Source organism: Cavia porcellus, unplaced genomic scaffold (assembly GCF_034190915.1).
Source record: "Cavia porcellus strain 051 isolate PalLab524CR breed Dunkin Hartley unplaced genomic scaffold, mCavPor4.1 scaffold_17, whole genome shotgun sequence".
In the NCBI taxonomy this organism is placed as follows: domain Eukaryota; kingdom Metazoa; phylum Chordata; class Mammalia; order Rodentia; family Caviidae; genus Cavia; species Cavia porcellus.
Window position 1 is genome coordinate 43092543 of NW_026947500.1, and position 13167 is coordinate 43105709.

At 40.0% G+C, this 13167-nt stretch overlaps 1 protein-coding gene across 9 annotated transcripts in view; it reads right to left on the reverse strand.

The window, feature by feature from the left end:
• The window catches only part of Ambra1 (autophagy and beclin 1 regulator 1), a 186973-nt gene that overhangs the window by 100575 nt on the left and 73231 nt on the right, over positions 1-13167 (reverse strand). For 5 of the 9 annotated variants that reach the window (XM_063227841.1, XM_005001577.4, XM_063227843.1 and 2 more), the window contains 2 exons: positions 11887-11973; positions 7591-7770 (listed from right to left, as the gene is read on the reverse strand). The exons of 2 other annotated variants lie outside the window; for them this stretch is intronic. In XM_063227841.1, the coding sequence (XP_063083911.1) occupies positions 7591-7770; positions 11887-11973 (267 nt within the window). The remainder of the gene's footprint in view (positions 1-7590; positions 7771-11886; positions 11974-13167) is intronic. 2 more of the 9 variants (XM_005001578.4, XM_005001579.4) reach the window with 1 other exon arrangement.

Sequence of the window (13167 nt, forward strand, 5' to 3'; positions counted from 1 at the left end):
ACAAACATGTAAATCTAAGTGGTAATGTCTTCCTTCCCGTACCTCCTAGCTGTTTAATTTTTTCTTTCTGTATTTTCCTCTTTTAAGTCTAGGCTTAATTCTGATATATTCCACTTTCTTTTGCTACATTCACTAAAATATTCATATGTATTTTATTTATACAGAAAGAATACCAATTCAAAATCTACCAAACAACATTATAATTTCTAGGTGATATTATAATTTCTAAGCAATAACTCAAAATCCTTGATAAAAAGCTAGTATTTAGATAGGAATATATTTCATAAATATATTGAGGTTTGACAAGTACCAGACAGCCCATTCCTAATCCTTAGGAAAGCTCTCATTTTCCTGAGAGTTTTGATTATTGTCTCTCTGCTATTTATAAGGAAAAATTTTTCTAAGGTAGTTAACACCAACAAATACCTAGGACCTTTAGGGCCAAGAGAAATGTCAGGTGTTATCATTTTATGATCAGATATTGAGGCCCAGAGGTAGAAAGGGGACCTGCTCAAAATCACAGAGAAAGCTGTGCATGATGGTACATGCCTTTACTTTCCAGCACTTTGGAGGCTTAAACAGGAGGATTGTTGCAAGTTTAAGACCAGCCTGAGTTACAAAGTGAACTCAAGGCTAGCCTGAACCACACACCAAGACCCAGTGGGCTAGCCATGCAGCTAGTAGGCACTGCAAGAGATCTTACACTTCCAATCATTGCTGTTACTAAAGTCACTTGGTAATATATAAAATTGCTTCGAAATCAGCAGAACGTGTAAAAAAGGACTCAGGTTAACATTTTACCTGGAAAAGTGGGAGGAGAGATGGCTGTGCTCCCTGGAACATCCATATACAGGCCCGGCTGAAGAAACAACTCTTTACACCTAGTACTTAAAAGTTCCATCACCAATGTGCTTGCCAATACTATACCTACTGCTCTCTGATTGGTCCTCCTTGATCAATATTGTCACCACATGAGGTCCCTTAACCAGTACTGTAAGAGTGAGCTGCCTAATACAGAATAATAGCTGTCCTTTGATAAACACAAAGTCCCAGCCAGCTGTTACAGGCCCTCTACCCTTTAGGGGTTCCTGACCTTTAGTATCACCAATACTCCAAAGGTCTAGTCATAGATCTACCCAGGATCCCTGAATATAACCCTCCTGTCTCTGGGCTTTTGCTTCATGTTCCTTTCATCTAGAGTCTCCTTCCTTCCATCCATGCTCCTCATCTTTCAAAGCCCTATGCATTCTTCAAGTGCCCAGTCTCAAATTCAAGAAAACATCTCACATTTCTCTAAATTCTCTCTCCTTTCACACAGTGCTTTCTTAGCACTTAGTGATGATTGTTACAGTCTATTTTCCCAGACATTTATGTAAAAATCTCCAATTCCATAGCTCAAACACATTAATACCCTCCTCTCTCCTGTAGCACAAAATTCACCTTCTTTGTATGACACACACGTTTTCTAGACCTGTACCACTCTAACTCTCAGAACTCATTTCCTATCACAGAAACTTAACAACCCTGCCACACCTGTTGCACTTCCCAAAACAGCCCATTTTGTTATGTGTTTCTAAGACTACATATATACCCTTAAGATTCATACTTTTCTAATTAAAAGTCTGCCTTGTAAAAACAATCGGCCACTATAAAGCAAAACAAGCAAAATTATTTAAAATTTTCTGGTAAATGAGAGGAATTTTTATTTTTATTTATTTGTTTTTGTGCTAAGGATCAAACTCAGGACCTTGCACTTGCTAGCAGGCACTTAAACCGCTAAGCTAAATCCCTGGCCAAGAGAGAAATTTTTTAAAATCTCATATCAAGAAATAATTTTGTATAACACCAACGAACAAACACAGAAAGTTGACTGATTTTTTTTTTTTTTTTTAAAGGCAGGGTCTTGCTATGTAGTTCAGGCTGGGCTTGAACTCTCTATGTAACACAGGCCAGCTTCAAACTGGCAGTAATCCTCCTGCCTCAGCCTTCTGAGTACTGGGATTATAACCAATGTACCACCACAGATAACCAAAAGCCCAAAATTCTTCAACATTTTGCTCTACATTGCCTCTTTCAGTGAGTTAACTGATTGTTGACTAGCAGGCTCCAGTTAGCAAAGTGAGTAACTTTACAGGATTTGAGTTTCTCTTATACTCCTAATTTAACAGTCTGTAAATCAATGTAAAAGACAATGGCAATTCCATTTCAAAAAGAAGTAGTCAATATCCGCCTCTGAAGATGTCAAATGCCAAAAGTTAGTCAATCCTTTCTTGGTTACAAATGATAGGTGTATTTGATATTCGAGATCATTCACTGACTCCCAGAAGTCCTAGGAATTCCAGGCTCAGCAGAGACAGCATGAGAAAACTTACTATCAAGGACATGTACCTTTGCTCTGTTAGAACTTCTAGCCAGAGAGATCTGAAGTAAACCAAGTCTCACAAAGTCATCAGGTCTTCTGCCTAATACAAGGAGTACCATCTAGCTCCTAACATACTGTATTTTCCTTGCCATGACTCAACTAAATTTTAGTTACATCAAAAGGCCAGATAAAGAATATTAAATTATGAAGTAAAAGCAACCAGCTTCCTCCATGTCACAATCAATTAGATGTCAGCGTTGACAGCATTCAGAACTCTTCTCAGCTATGCCACACCAAGATGATCTCTTAATGATTTCCTTGCTACAATATGTCTAGCAAGAGGACAATAAAAGGAAATACTCAATTGGATGATGCAGCACACTTCTTTTATCCCCAGTACTCAAGAAGCGGAGACAGGAGGATGACTTTTGAGTCCACAAATTTGACCAGCCTAGACAACAGAACAAGTTCTCATTTCAAAAACACAAGATTTAGGGATATACAGCTCAGTGATAGAATGCTTGTGTAGCATGAGTGAGGTTCTAGGTTCAAACCCTGGTATCAGAAAAAAGAAAGAGAGAGAGAGAGAGAGAGAGAGAAAGAAAAAGAAAAAGAAAAGAAAAGAAAAGAAAAGAAAGAAGGAGAGGAGAGGAGAGAGAAGAGAGACAAGTAGAGAGGAAGAGAGAAGAAGAGAAGAGAAGAGAAGAGAAGAGAAGAGAAGAGAAGAGAAGAGAAGAGAAGAGAAGAGAAGTCTGTCAAGCATGGTGGTGCACACCTGTAATCCCAGCACCCAGGAGGCTGAAACAGCAGTCTCCTGTTTTAGACCACACTGGGCTATACAGCAAAATCAAGGCAAGCCAGGACTATATAGCAAGACCCTGTGTCAAACAAAACAAAAGAGAGAAACTGTTACAGCCCAGGACTATGTGCCTGTGTATGTGATACAATATTGCTAAAATAGATACACTATGTCAAACAAAAGTACCAGAACTCATCTCTGACACTCAGAAGATTCACAATGGATTTCTGGGTAAAGTGTACCCAAAAATAACCAGATAACTTAGAAGATGGAAGAAGGTAAGTATAATAAACCTGAGAGATTGAGATTAGAATTCTCAGAGATGTTTTTCCTAGGTGTAAATCCAAAGTATAGCCAAGTGTCACAACTGTGAATTTAAGATGTGCTCTCTTCTGTGTCAGCATCTTATGTTTGGTAAAGATGTTTTGGCTAACCTAACCTGAAGCTCCAGTTCTGGCTGTGAGTAGCAACAACTTTGCTCATGGTAAGGTATCCTTTGCTTTGGAAGGTTAAATAATTACAGAAAGAGAAAGGAAGAGCAGGGATATGAGCTGGGGATGATTCTGCATTATTTAGAATAACAAATAACACAAAGGCACAAGAAGAGCTAGAATCATAGTCATAAAGGCATATACTGATAACTTCTGCAGACCTTAGAAACTACTAGGACATAGTATTTAACTTGGGCTTGAGGAGAGCTACCCTTCTCTTCCTGGAGGGATGGTGAAAAATGCAATGAAAGTTTTTCCTTTTGCTTCTATCCCATCTACATTCCAGTAGGTGGTCTTGGTTCCCAAACAAGCAGACAGCAATGTCACAGACAGCTACACCTTTACCCTGCTCGTGAATGTCTTTATGCAAAGACAGATGCTGAGAGCTTTTAAGAGCTGCTGACAGGAGGTTTCTGCATGTCCTGTTTGTGCATTTTGATAAGCAGGGATCCTGCCATCTCAATCTCACTATAGACAGAAATGAATGGCAGGAGAGAAGATGTCTGCCAAGGAAAAGGCTCATTAATCCAGACCACAAACAAAAAGAAAATTAAATCTGATGCTGATCAACCTCCAAGGCTACCCTTCCTAGAAATAAACCTTGATGGGCTTACTCCTCAGCAAGCTTGCAGAAAGGCTTAAATAAGATTATAAATCATTTTAAAAGATTTTCAAATGTGTAACACAATATGTTATACACTAAACATGCTTGTTCCTAGTCTCTAATCTGAGATATATCTGACTTGATCAAGTCTCAGTATTTTCCTTCAGAAAAATACCAAAAACAGAGTAAATAATTATTCAGTTGTCACAAGGATTGAAAAACATTCATATATGAACACATATGAAAAATATTCATATACATATATACATGGAGACAAATACACAATTAGTATATATAGGAAAAATATTAATATAGATGATACCTTTCTAGCCAATAGCTAATAAAAGAAGACAGGATCTGAGGAATGGTTTCCTTGGTTTTCTGGGGACTCTCTGTACATGGAAGGGAACAGTTCGAGAACAGCAATGTGACATCTGACTTAATAAGAAGGTGAGTGAAGATGCCATGAGAGGTCATACCAGGAGACGCATGTGTGCTGTGAAGGTGAGGAAGCCCAACAGAGGAACTGTTAGTCAATGACCCAAGTATACAGAAGATTCCAGGCTGTTATCTGCCTTATCTTCTCCTCTGGACCCAAAGGAACTATAAAAATGTGACTGTACAATTCTCTTACTTTCCATCTAGTTATCAATGCTAAGAAAAAGGATTAAGGCAGAGAAATTAAAACTGGCTGGTACATTTTCTAATTTCTCATTTTCTCCCTCCTCAGAGCACTAGAGATCAAGCAAAGAGGGGCAACCACAAGCAGCACTCAGCTTATGGTAGGGAGAGAAGGGTAAGGAAGCAGACAAAATAAATAAAAAGACAGCAAATCATTACCAACTAGCCAACAACATACTTTGCTAGAAGACCTGGACTACTAATATATAGAGGTGACTAATTCACAGCTGCTACTGAAAACAAGACTATGATCTACATCAGTCCCAGAAGAAAAGAAAATAGTCAAGGAAGGGACACCTGGAGGGCGCTGGAGAAATTAGCTCATTGTTACTAAAGAGGAAATAACACACAACTCCTGGGAAAGAACAATAGTAAGCCAGTGCATGACAGGTAAAGAAGTAAAATCAGGTCGTGCTGCAGCCAGGGGGAGATGAGTGCACAGGTGGGTTGGGGGAGCACAAGGCAGAGGCATCTGACACAGGAAGATTGAGGAGGAAGGAGGAGAGAGAGAGGAGGTGGTAGCAGAAGGAAGAGAAGGTAAGCTGAGAACAGAACACTTTAAACTAACCCAGAACTCCATTGTGAAGGACAAGTCACGAGGCAAGATATAGAACAAGAGACATGAGCTCTGCATTTTACCACTGTTAAAGAGACAGCACAGCCTTTGGAGCTTTTATGGAAAGACATCTAGGCAATCCACTTCAATGACCACCAAACACCACAGGACTCCTGAGAGTGCCCAGGCTCTCAGCAGCACTAAGTGCCAGCAGCCTCAGCAGAGATGCTTTTTTGTGTTTTGGCTTTTCATTTTGTGCCACACTGGAACTCAAACCCAGGCCTCACACGTGCTAAGCAGACACTCTACCACTGAGTTCTATCCCCGATCCCTTGCCATGGATGTTCAAATTGCTTCCCTGAATGCACTCAGGTGCTGAAAAACATGGCTAACAGAAAACATGGCTAACAGATACACACATCTCTCTTGCCCCAGAGTAGACAAAAAGAGAAAGACCTCGGCTTAGGGTTCTCCCTCCTGCTCCCCTGACCACACACCAGCTGCTGCAGGCCATTCCTGAATTTCCTGTTCACTTGAATTCTTCTAAAACAAATCATCAAACATAGAAAACAAATTAAAACATATTATCCACTCTCACTTTGGCTCCCAGTATGCAAATGGTAATAAATTTTTTTTTTTTTGTCTTTTTCCTTTTTTTATCGGTACCAGGGATCAAACTCACGACTGCCTGCTTGCAAGGCAGGCGCTTATGCCACTGAGCTAAATCCCCAGCCCCAATGGTAATAAATTTAACAGAAGCATCAAGAAGGCAAACTGGTACAAAGGCTGTCTCATTTTCTTAGTCTTTTCTGGCAAAGAGAGCTGAAGCTCTGTTGTATGGCAGCTTTGGAGAAACTATCCATGCTGCTAAGCTAGAAGGAAAAAGCTGAGGAGAAAGTTAGGCCTTAAGAACCCAGACCTATTAAGGCTACAGGGGTAGTAGGGAAGCAATGACTGACAAGCTGTCCTAGGACAATAATGCTAGCCAAAGGGAGGAAATGCTTAACCACTTTCTTTCTCTTTTTTTGGTCATTTTGAGACAGGATTTCACTACACAATTCAGGTCGGCCTTGAATTCACTTTGTAGCCAGGCTGGCCTCAAACTTGTAGCAACCCTGCTTTAACCTTCCAAGTACTAGGATAACAGGCGTGGCACCTCCCTGCCCAGCCTAACCACCTTCTTGTTCTCTTGTTTTGCACAGCTGAGAATATCTAAATACAGGAGTCAGAACAAGAAGCAAAATCCAAATTTGACACAAACCAGTAAAACTCAGTTTCAGGCTAGAAAGAAATACAATGAATGACTAGAAAGGTCAGCAGCAGATTAGGGAATCAAAACCCAGCAGTAAGGTCAGAGAGCCTGAAGTTCGGGCTAACTCTGCTCCTATGGCTCACTCAAGTGCTACTAAAGAAGAAGGAATATGGGGACAGGGGGAGAAGACAGATGCTCCAAAGAATCACCCCTCGATCTACCACATTCATCTGACATTTTTGACATTTATTTGTTAAAAGGATCATGGGTAAAGGTAGAAGCAGGAAGACTGGTAGAGTTGCCTAGAGTGGGAACTTAAAGGTTGGTCTGATCAAGTTTTGAGGCAAAATATCTACCATTTAGGAAATTCTAAGTATTTAAAAAAAAAAAATGCTGAGTATAGTGGCACACACCTGCCATCCCAGCCCTTCAAGAGGCTGAGGCAGGAGATCACTGCAAATTCAAGGGACTACACAGTGAATTGAAGGCCAGCCTGAACTATATAGGAAAACTCTGTCTCGAAAAATCACAAAAGAGAAAAAGTGAAGAAAGAAAACATCTTCATATTTCCTCTGCTTAGAAAAACATACATCAACCTTCCTGACTCTCTCATGTTGTACAGTCTATGAGAAGTATCACCAGTCCCCAGGAAAGGGAAATACAAATACTGCTCAAACGGCCTTAGGACACAATGAGCCATTTCTTCCCACAGGCTCAGCAAATCACCAATGTGTGGGTGCAATTAGGGACTGGAAGCAAGAATGCTCAACTGTGCTGCTCACACAGTGCCCTGGAATCATGCACAGCTCAGAGGAGAGGAGAGAGATGCCCGAGCCCATACTTACTCAAAGTCCTCAAATTCCAGTTCGGCTCCCTCTACTGATGGACCCTGGTTGTCTGAAGAAGAGGAGGAGGTGGAAGAGCGGAGACGGTTCTGCTGGTAACGCATAGAACGCTGGCGAATACTATCTCTCCGTGAGAGATACTGGATCATCCTCTGGGCATAGTATGCAGCAGGAGATAATCTGAGAGAAAGAAATGGAGAAACAAACTAGCGCTAATGTGGGAATATTGTTCTGTGAACAACAGTAAACCAGCTCTCTCATGGCATCACCCTGCAGAGGTAAAACTCCAGTCACTTGAAAAATAAAGGGCATTTTATGAGGAGGGTGGTACTATAGACTGTGTTTATGATTACCACCAGTGGTTCTGTTCTCTAAAACTTGTTGTTGCTGTTAGAGACAACCATGAAGAACAGGCTGGCCTTGTCCTCTTGCTTCAGCCTCCCCAGTGTTGGGATAACATGTGTGTGTTACTATGCCCAGCTCACCAGTGTTTTGGCTCTGAGACATGCAATCAGGCAGTTTAATCAGGCATCTTCTGATCAAACTGCCCATCCCAAGAGGATTAACACTGGGGCCTCTTATTTTTTGCTTACGGAACCTAGCAGAAATTCTCAGGGTGCCCTTAAGCAGATTCATAGCTTGTCCTTGGTCACCACCACCCTTATGCAACATACAAGAAATCAAAAAGAACCTTGGAAGTCATCTATCTTTCATTTTACAGATGGGGCAGGAAATTGTAACCCTTAAACGATTAAAAAAAAAAAAAAAGGCATCAACAGGCATAGTATTTTCACCAGGACTACTTTCTTCTCCAACAAATACACTAAGCTCCAGATTTGTCCTAGCTCCTTAAAATGACCTCTTTGAACCACTTATTGCTCCCTTATTATAGCCATTTGTAGCATCGAGAAAATGTTCAGGACAGGGACTAAGAGTACTAGAAAAAAAGGGAAAGATTTTTCTATTCTTACAATCAGTGCATCAGACTCTCCACAGGTATATCTCTTACCTGGACCCTTTCAATAACCATCATTCTAGACTTACATTCTTTAAACCAAGGCCATAACATCCTGACCAACTCCTTGACAACTTTTAGTGTAGTACACAATTCCCACATTTCATCCCTTCTTTCTCAAGTGTGCCTTCCATCTCTTACAACACTGTTATGTAATCTGAGGCTATGAACTGAGAGCATGAGAGGAACAATAGCAGAAAAATGTTTTATATGATAATATTAAGAGGATTGTTAAGCAATTCCAAGACTCAAAGCCTGAAGCATACACTTTGATTTAATAATTCCACTAGGATTTTTATCCTACAGAAACACAGAAGAATATACACAAGGAAGTTCATTTGCAACATTGTTATCATTTGTGAAAAACTGGGAAACCACCCAAATGCCCAAAAACAGATTAAATAAATTATACCCACACAACACAAAGAAACACGGCAAAACTATTAAAAAGATAAAGTATTCCTATATATTCACAAAGAAAGGTCTCTAAAACGTGACGTTTAAAGAATGATTATAAAAAATCCTAATAAGAATTACTGAAGACTTTATGCTTCTATAATTTTTTAATGTGAAAAGGAAAAAAATATGTATCTTCTGTTATTTTTCATGGAAAAGTAAAATAACCAAGAATAGGAACTAGTGTACCCAAATGGCACAAAAAATATTTGCTGTCACATGCCTTTAATCACAGCTACTAAAGCAACCAAGGCAAGAGGACTGCAAGTTTAAAGCTAGCCTGATGAACTAAGTGAGACCCTCATCTCAAATCAAAACCAAACAAACTCAAAACAACAGCTAAAGACTTTGCAAACACTTTGCAAACTAACATCTTTGTACCTTTAGGCATTCTCCTCAGGAAGTCTACTCCAAAGGTGATCCTGCAGTCAACTCCTATAGGAACAGAGGCAGTTTCTGACATGTCCATCATCAGATGTGGCACCCTTTGGGTCAACCACCAAAAGACAAGCACAAGCAGGCGGCTGGCAATCTTTGGAAAGTCTATGATATGGAATAATGTGCTGCATTGAGCATCACTGAATCCAAATTATCTCTGTAGAGAAGGTGGGCATGGGAAGCACAAATGCCTTGACCAAGACAATTAGAGAACTAGAACTACTTACCAAAAGCCTCAAATGGTGAGATTTTCATTCTCCATTTGGGCCCCTGTTGTCATATTTTATAAGGAGGCATCACAGAAGTAAATGTGCTTAAATTGTTCTTCTACCAAATTCGCAGAAAATGTCCCGCAGAAATTGATTTAAGCACATTAAATTCTTAAGCCAATCAGAGTCGAAAAGAATGTAACAGAAGAAAAGTTTAAAAAGGAAAAAGATCTTTTTAAACTAATCCTGAAAAGTGACGAGTTTACTTGTTCCTTGGTTTACAGCATACCTTAACTAAGAAAAAGAGTATTACTGGTGACTGTAGTGGAATGATGCTGATAATAAAAATTAACCTATTAGTGACAGAATTTCAGCACTAGGTAACCCCAGTGGTTTAATTTCACTACAGAACAGGATCTTTCCAAACTACATATTAATGACTAAGGAGGGGGGAAGAAAAAAATATTCCTGACATCCCAGTCTTGTTCTTTACAAGTTTTTGAGTGCTAAGCAGATGACTCACAAATGGCTTTGTCCTATGCATGTAGCAGAGGATGAAGTCTAAGAAAAATAAGTAACAGGTAATGAAATGATAACAATCATTCTACTGAAGTGTGGGGAAGCCATCAAACAACTCCACAACATTTCAAGTGAACACTGTAAATGTTTATAAGAATCCTCAAATTTTCTTAAAGGAAGAAACACTTTCCCTTTCAAAAAAATCTCTATTTGTGTTTAAAGGGGAGATATAAAAATACCAACACCATAAAATATGACTCTTTAGGTAATAAGGAAATCAGCGTAGGAATAAATAACAGATTACATGAAAAGAGAAAGAATACTGATTTGTAACAACTACTGTTGAATTTTGCCAAGCCAAGATTTCGGGGCATGAAGAAAACCTAAAAAAGGAAACTTTTATAAGTAAGAAGTTTTCTCAGTGTCTCAAAGTATTTAATTTGTATGAAAAATACTCTTCCATTATTAGAGGTTTATAACCTTCAAACATAATTAAAGGCTAACAAACTTCCTTGTGTCACTCATCATCTACGTTGCCCACCTGTTTTTAAAGGGAGTGTGGAAATGGAAGAAGACAGCAGGATCTTTTCATTAGGCTATCAGAAAGAACATGCATGTCGTGACACAACCGTTTAATATCCCTGCAATCAACTTCATCAAAAGGTGTTTTTAGGCAGACGTGCAAGCCTTAATCTAGAGCAAAGCTCGTTTAGTTTTATCTGGCCATCTACTTTGCTAACTTGCCAGTCCAGGAGTATAAATCACCCTCTTTTGGAGAGCTTCACAATGTGTTCTGATATTGGTTAAATGTGCAAGCTGTGTCTTTCTAGATCATTATCAGAATTAGTAAATCCAGCTGTGACAACTCCAGGGGGCTGTTCTCTGCAGATAAACGTTAACACAACATTTCGTGTTTGGTTCCATTACAACCATCAGGCAATGATAGGCCTGAAACTCCTTCTCTGAGACAGGGTCTCCTTAAGTAATTCAGGATGGCCTTGAAACTTACTATCTAACGCAAGCTGGCCTCAAATTCATAACAAACTTCCTACCTCAGCCTTCCAAGTGTGCACCACATACACCCAGCTGAAAACATGTTTTAATGTCAAGAGCTTTTCAAATGTCCTAGGTATAAATCAAGTACTAAATGACAACTTGTTTTATTCATTCTTCATTCACTTTTTTCCTTCAGATATCTGACAAAAATGCAATAACTGAGCTTAACTTCTGCCCTTTGATATTCTAAATTCTCTCTCAAACAACAGCAACTAGGATTTTTGTTCACTTAATTTGTAAGTTTTTTCTCTATAAAAAAGATTTTTTTAAAAAAAGGTCTGTCCTTTGTGGCTGGCCACAAACTCATGGAAGCCCTTTGGGCCAGTAGGAAAGCATATCTTGTGGTATCCTGTGGACTCCACAGTGCCCCACTGACAGAAGGGAGCCTCGAAAAGACAAGAGCTAGGTCAGAACCCTGTCGCCATCAATACTGTTCACTTACCTGCAACACTTCCCAATCACCTGAACCACCTGTCTCAAAACTGTGACTGAAGAGCAAAAGAGCACCAGGACCAGAGAGGCACAGAGAGGGGTTCCAACAACGTGGCAACCCTGAGGGCCGCCCCTCCCCCCACCTAGTGTCATTTCTCACTTTGGCCTTACCTCGCTGGGTCTGGGTAAATTGGGTGCTCTCTGGATCCTGCTCCATCATAACGGGATAATGAAATGAGGGAAGACTCCAGCAGCCTCCTAGCAGAGATTAAAAAAATGGCAATAATCCCTGTCAATTACCAACTCAGAGGTCATTCATAAGGGAAATGGGGGAGAGATAAATGACATCCCCCTTTGCAGCCAGCTAGTACTTGTTATTTGAGATCACACCCTTCCAACAAACTAAGTATGTAGATACCTAAAACGAAGAGCTACAGAGCTCCCACACCAGATGTGGCCATTGTGTCATGTTAAACACTGGTCTTCAGTGAGAAATGAATAGGTGCCTCAGAAACATGAGCTTACTGTTATTCACAGTATTTCCTATGGACAAACAAAGGAAACTGCGATCAACACAGGAGAGAAAAATTAGCCGCACACAGAGATCATCATGTAGTGTCAACATGTATCTTGGCATTCAGGTCCTCCCTGCCATTATAATCCATACCCTCCATCTTCAGCTCATTTTGCCCAGCTCACATCTTTTTACGAGCAAGAGTACCCCAACACACACACTTAGGTTCTCTTAACAACTGACAGAAAACCTTTACTTGTATAACCTGGCCCAATCATAAATTCAACTGATCATATGTGACATACATACACATTTTATTGAGCAAAAAGTGCCAAGTGCCAGGCAGTATGTGAAGCAATTCATAAGAATTTATTAAAACTTTCACTGCAACCTTGAGAGGCAGGCATTATTATGCCCAGGAGAATGCTGGATCTAGCAGTGGAAGATTCTATAAAGTAATAGTACCAGGGCTCTAGTGAAATTTGTCATATGCTTTAAATCCCTATGTTGTACTGCGGGGCCTTCCAAGGTTGCAGGCAGGAAAGAAGCACCAGCTGTACATATCCATGGTGAGCAATGGACATTGGCCAAGAGAAAGATATGTACCCTGTCACTCAGCTCCAGCCAATTGTCACTAAGCTGCAATATAGAGTCAGCATCACTGGCCTTCCTATTTAAGGAAGCCAGATATCTGAACTTTCGCATGAAATCTTCTGGTTGTTAAATTTCAACAAAACATGTATTTTTTTCTTTTCAAAAAATAAAGGCCAGTTGAAACGTCTGATAAATATGGCCCAAGAGCTCCCTGGTCTACCATGTCTGCCACACCACTTCCCAACTCCACTGGCTTGGCAACCAGTCTAGCTCCTGCCATAAAACAGGTTTCAAAGGAAGTGGTCTTACAAAGAAATGCACACTGTTCTCTCCAGCAGCATCTC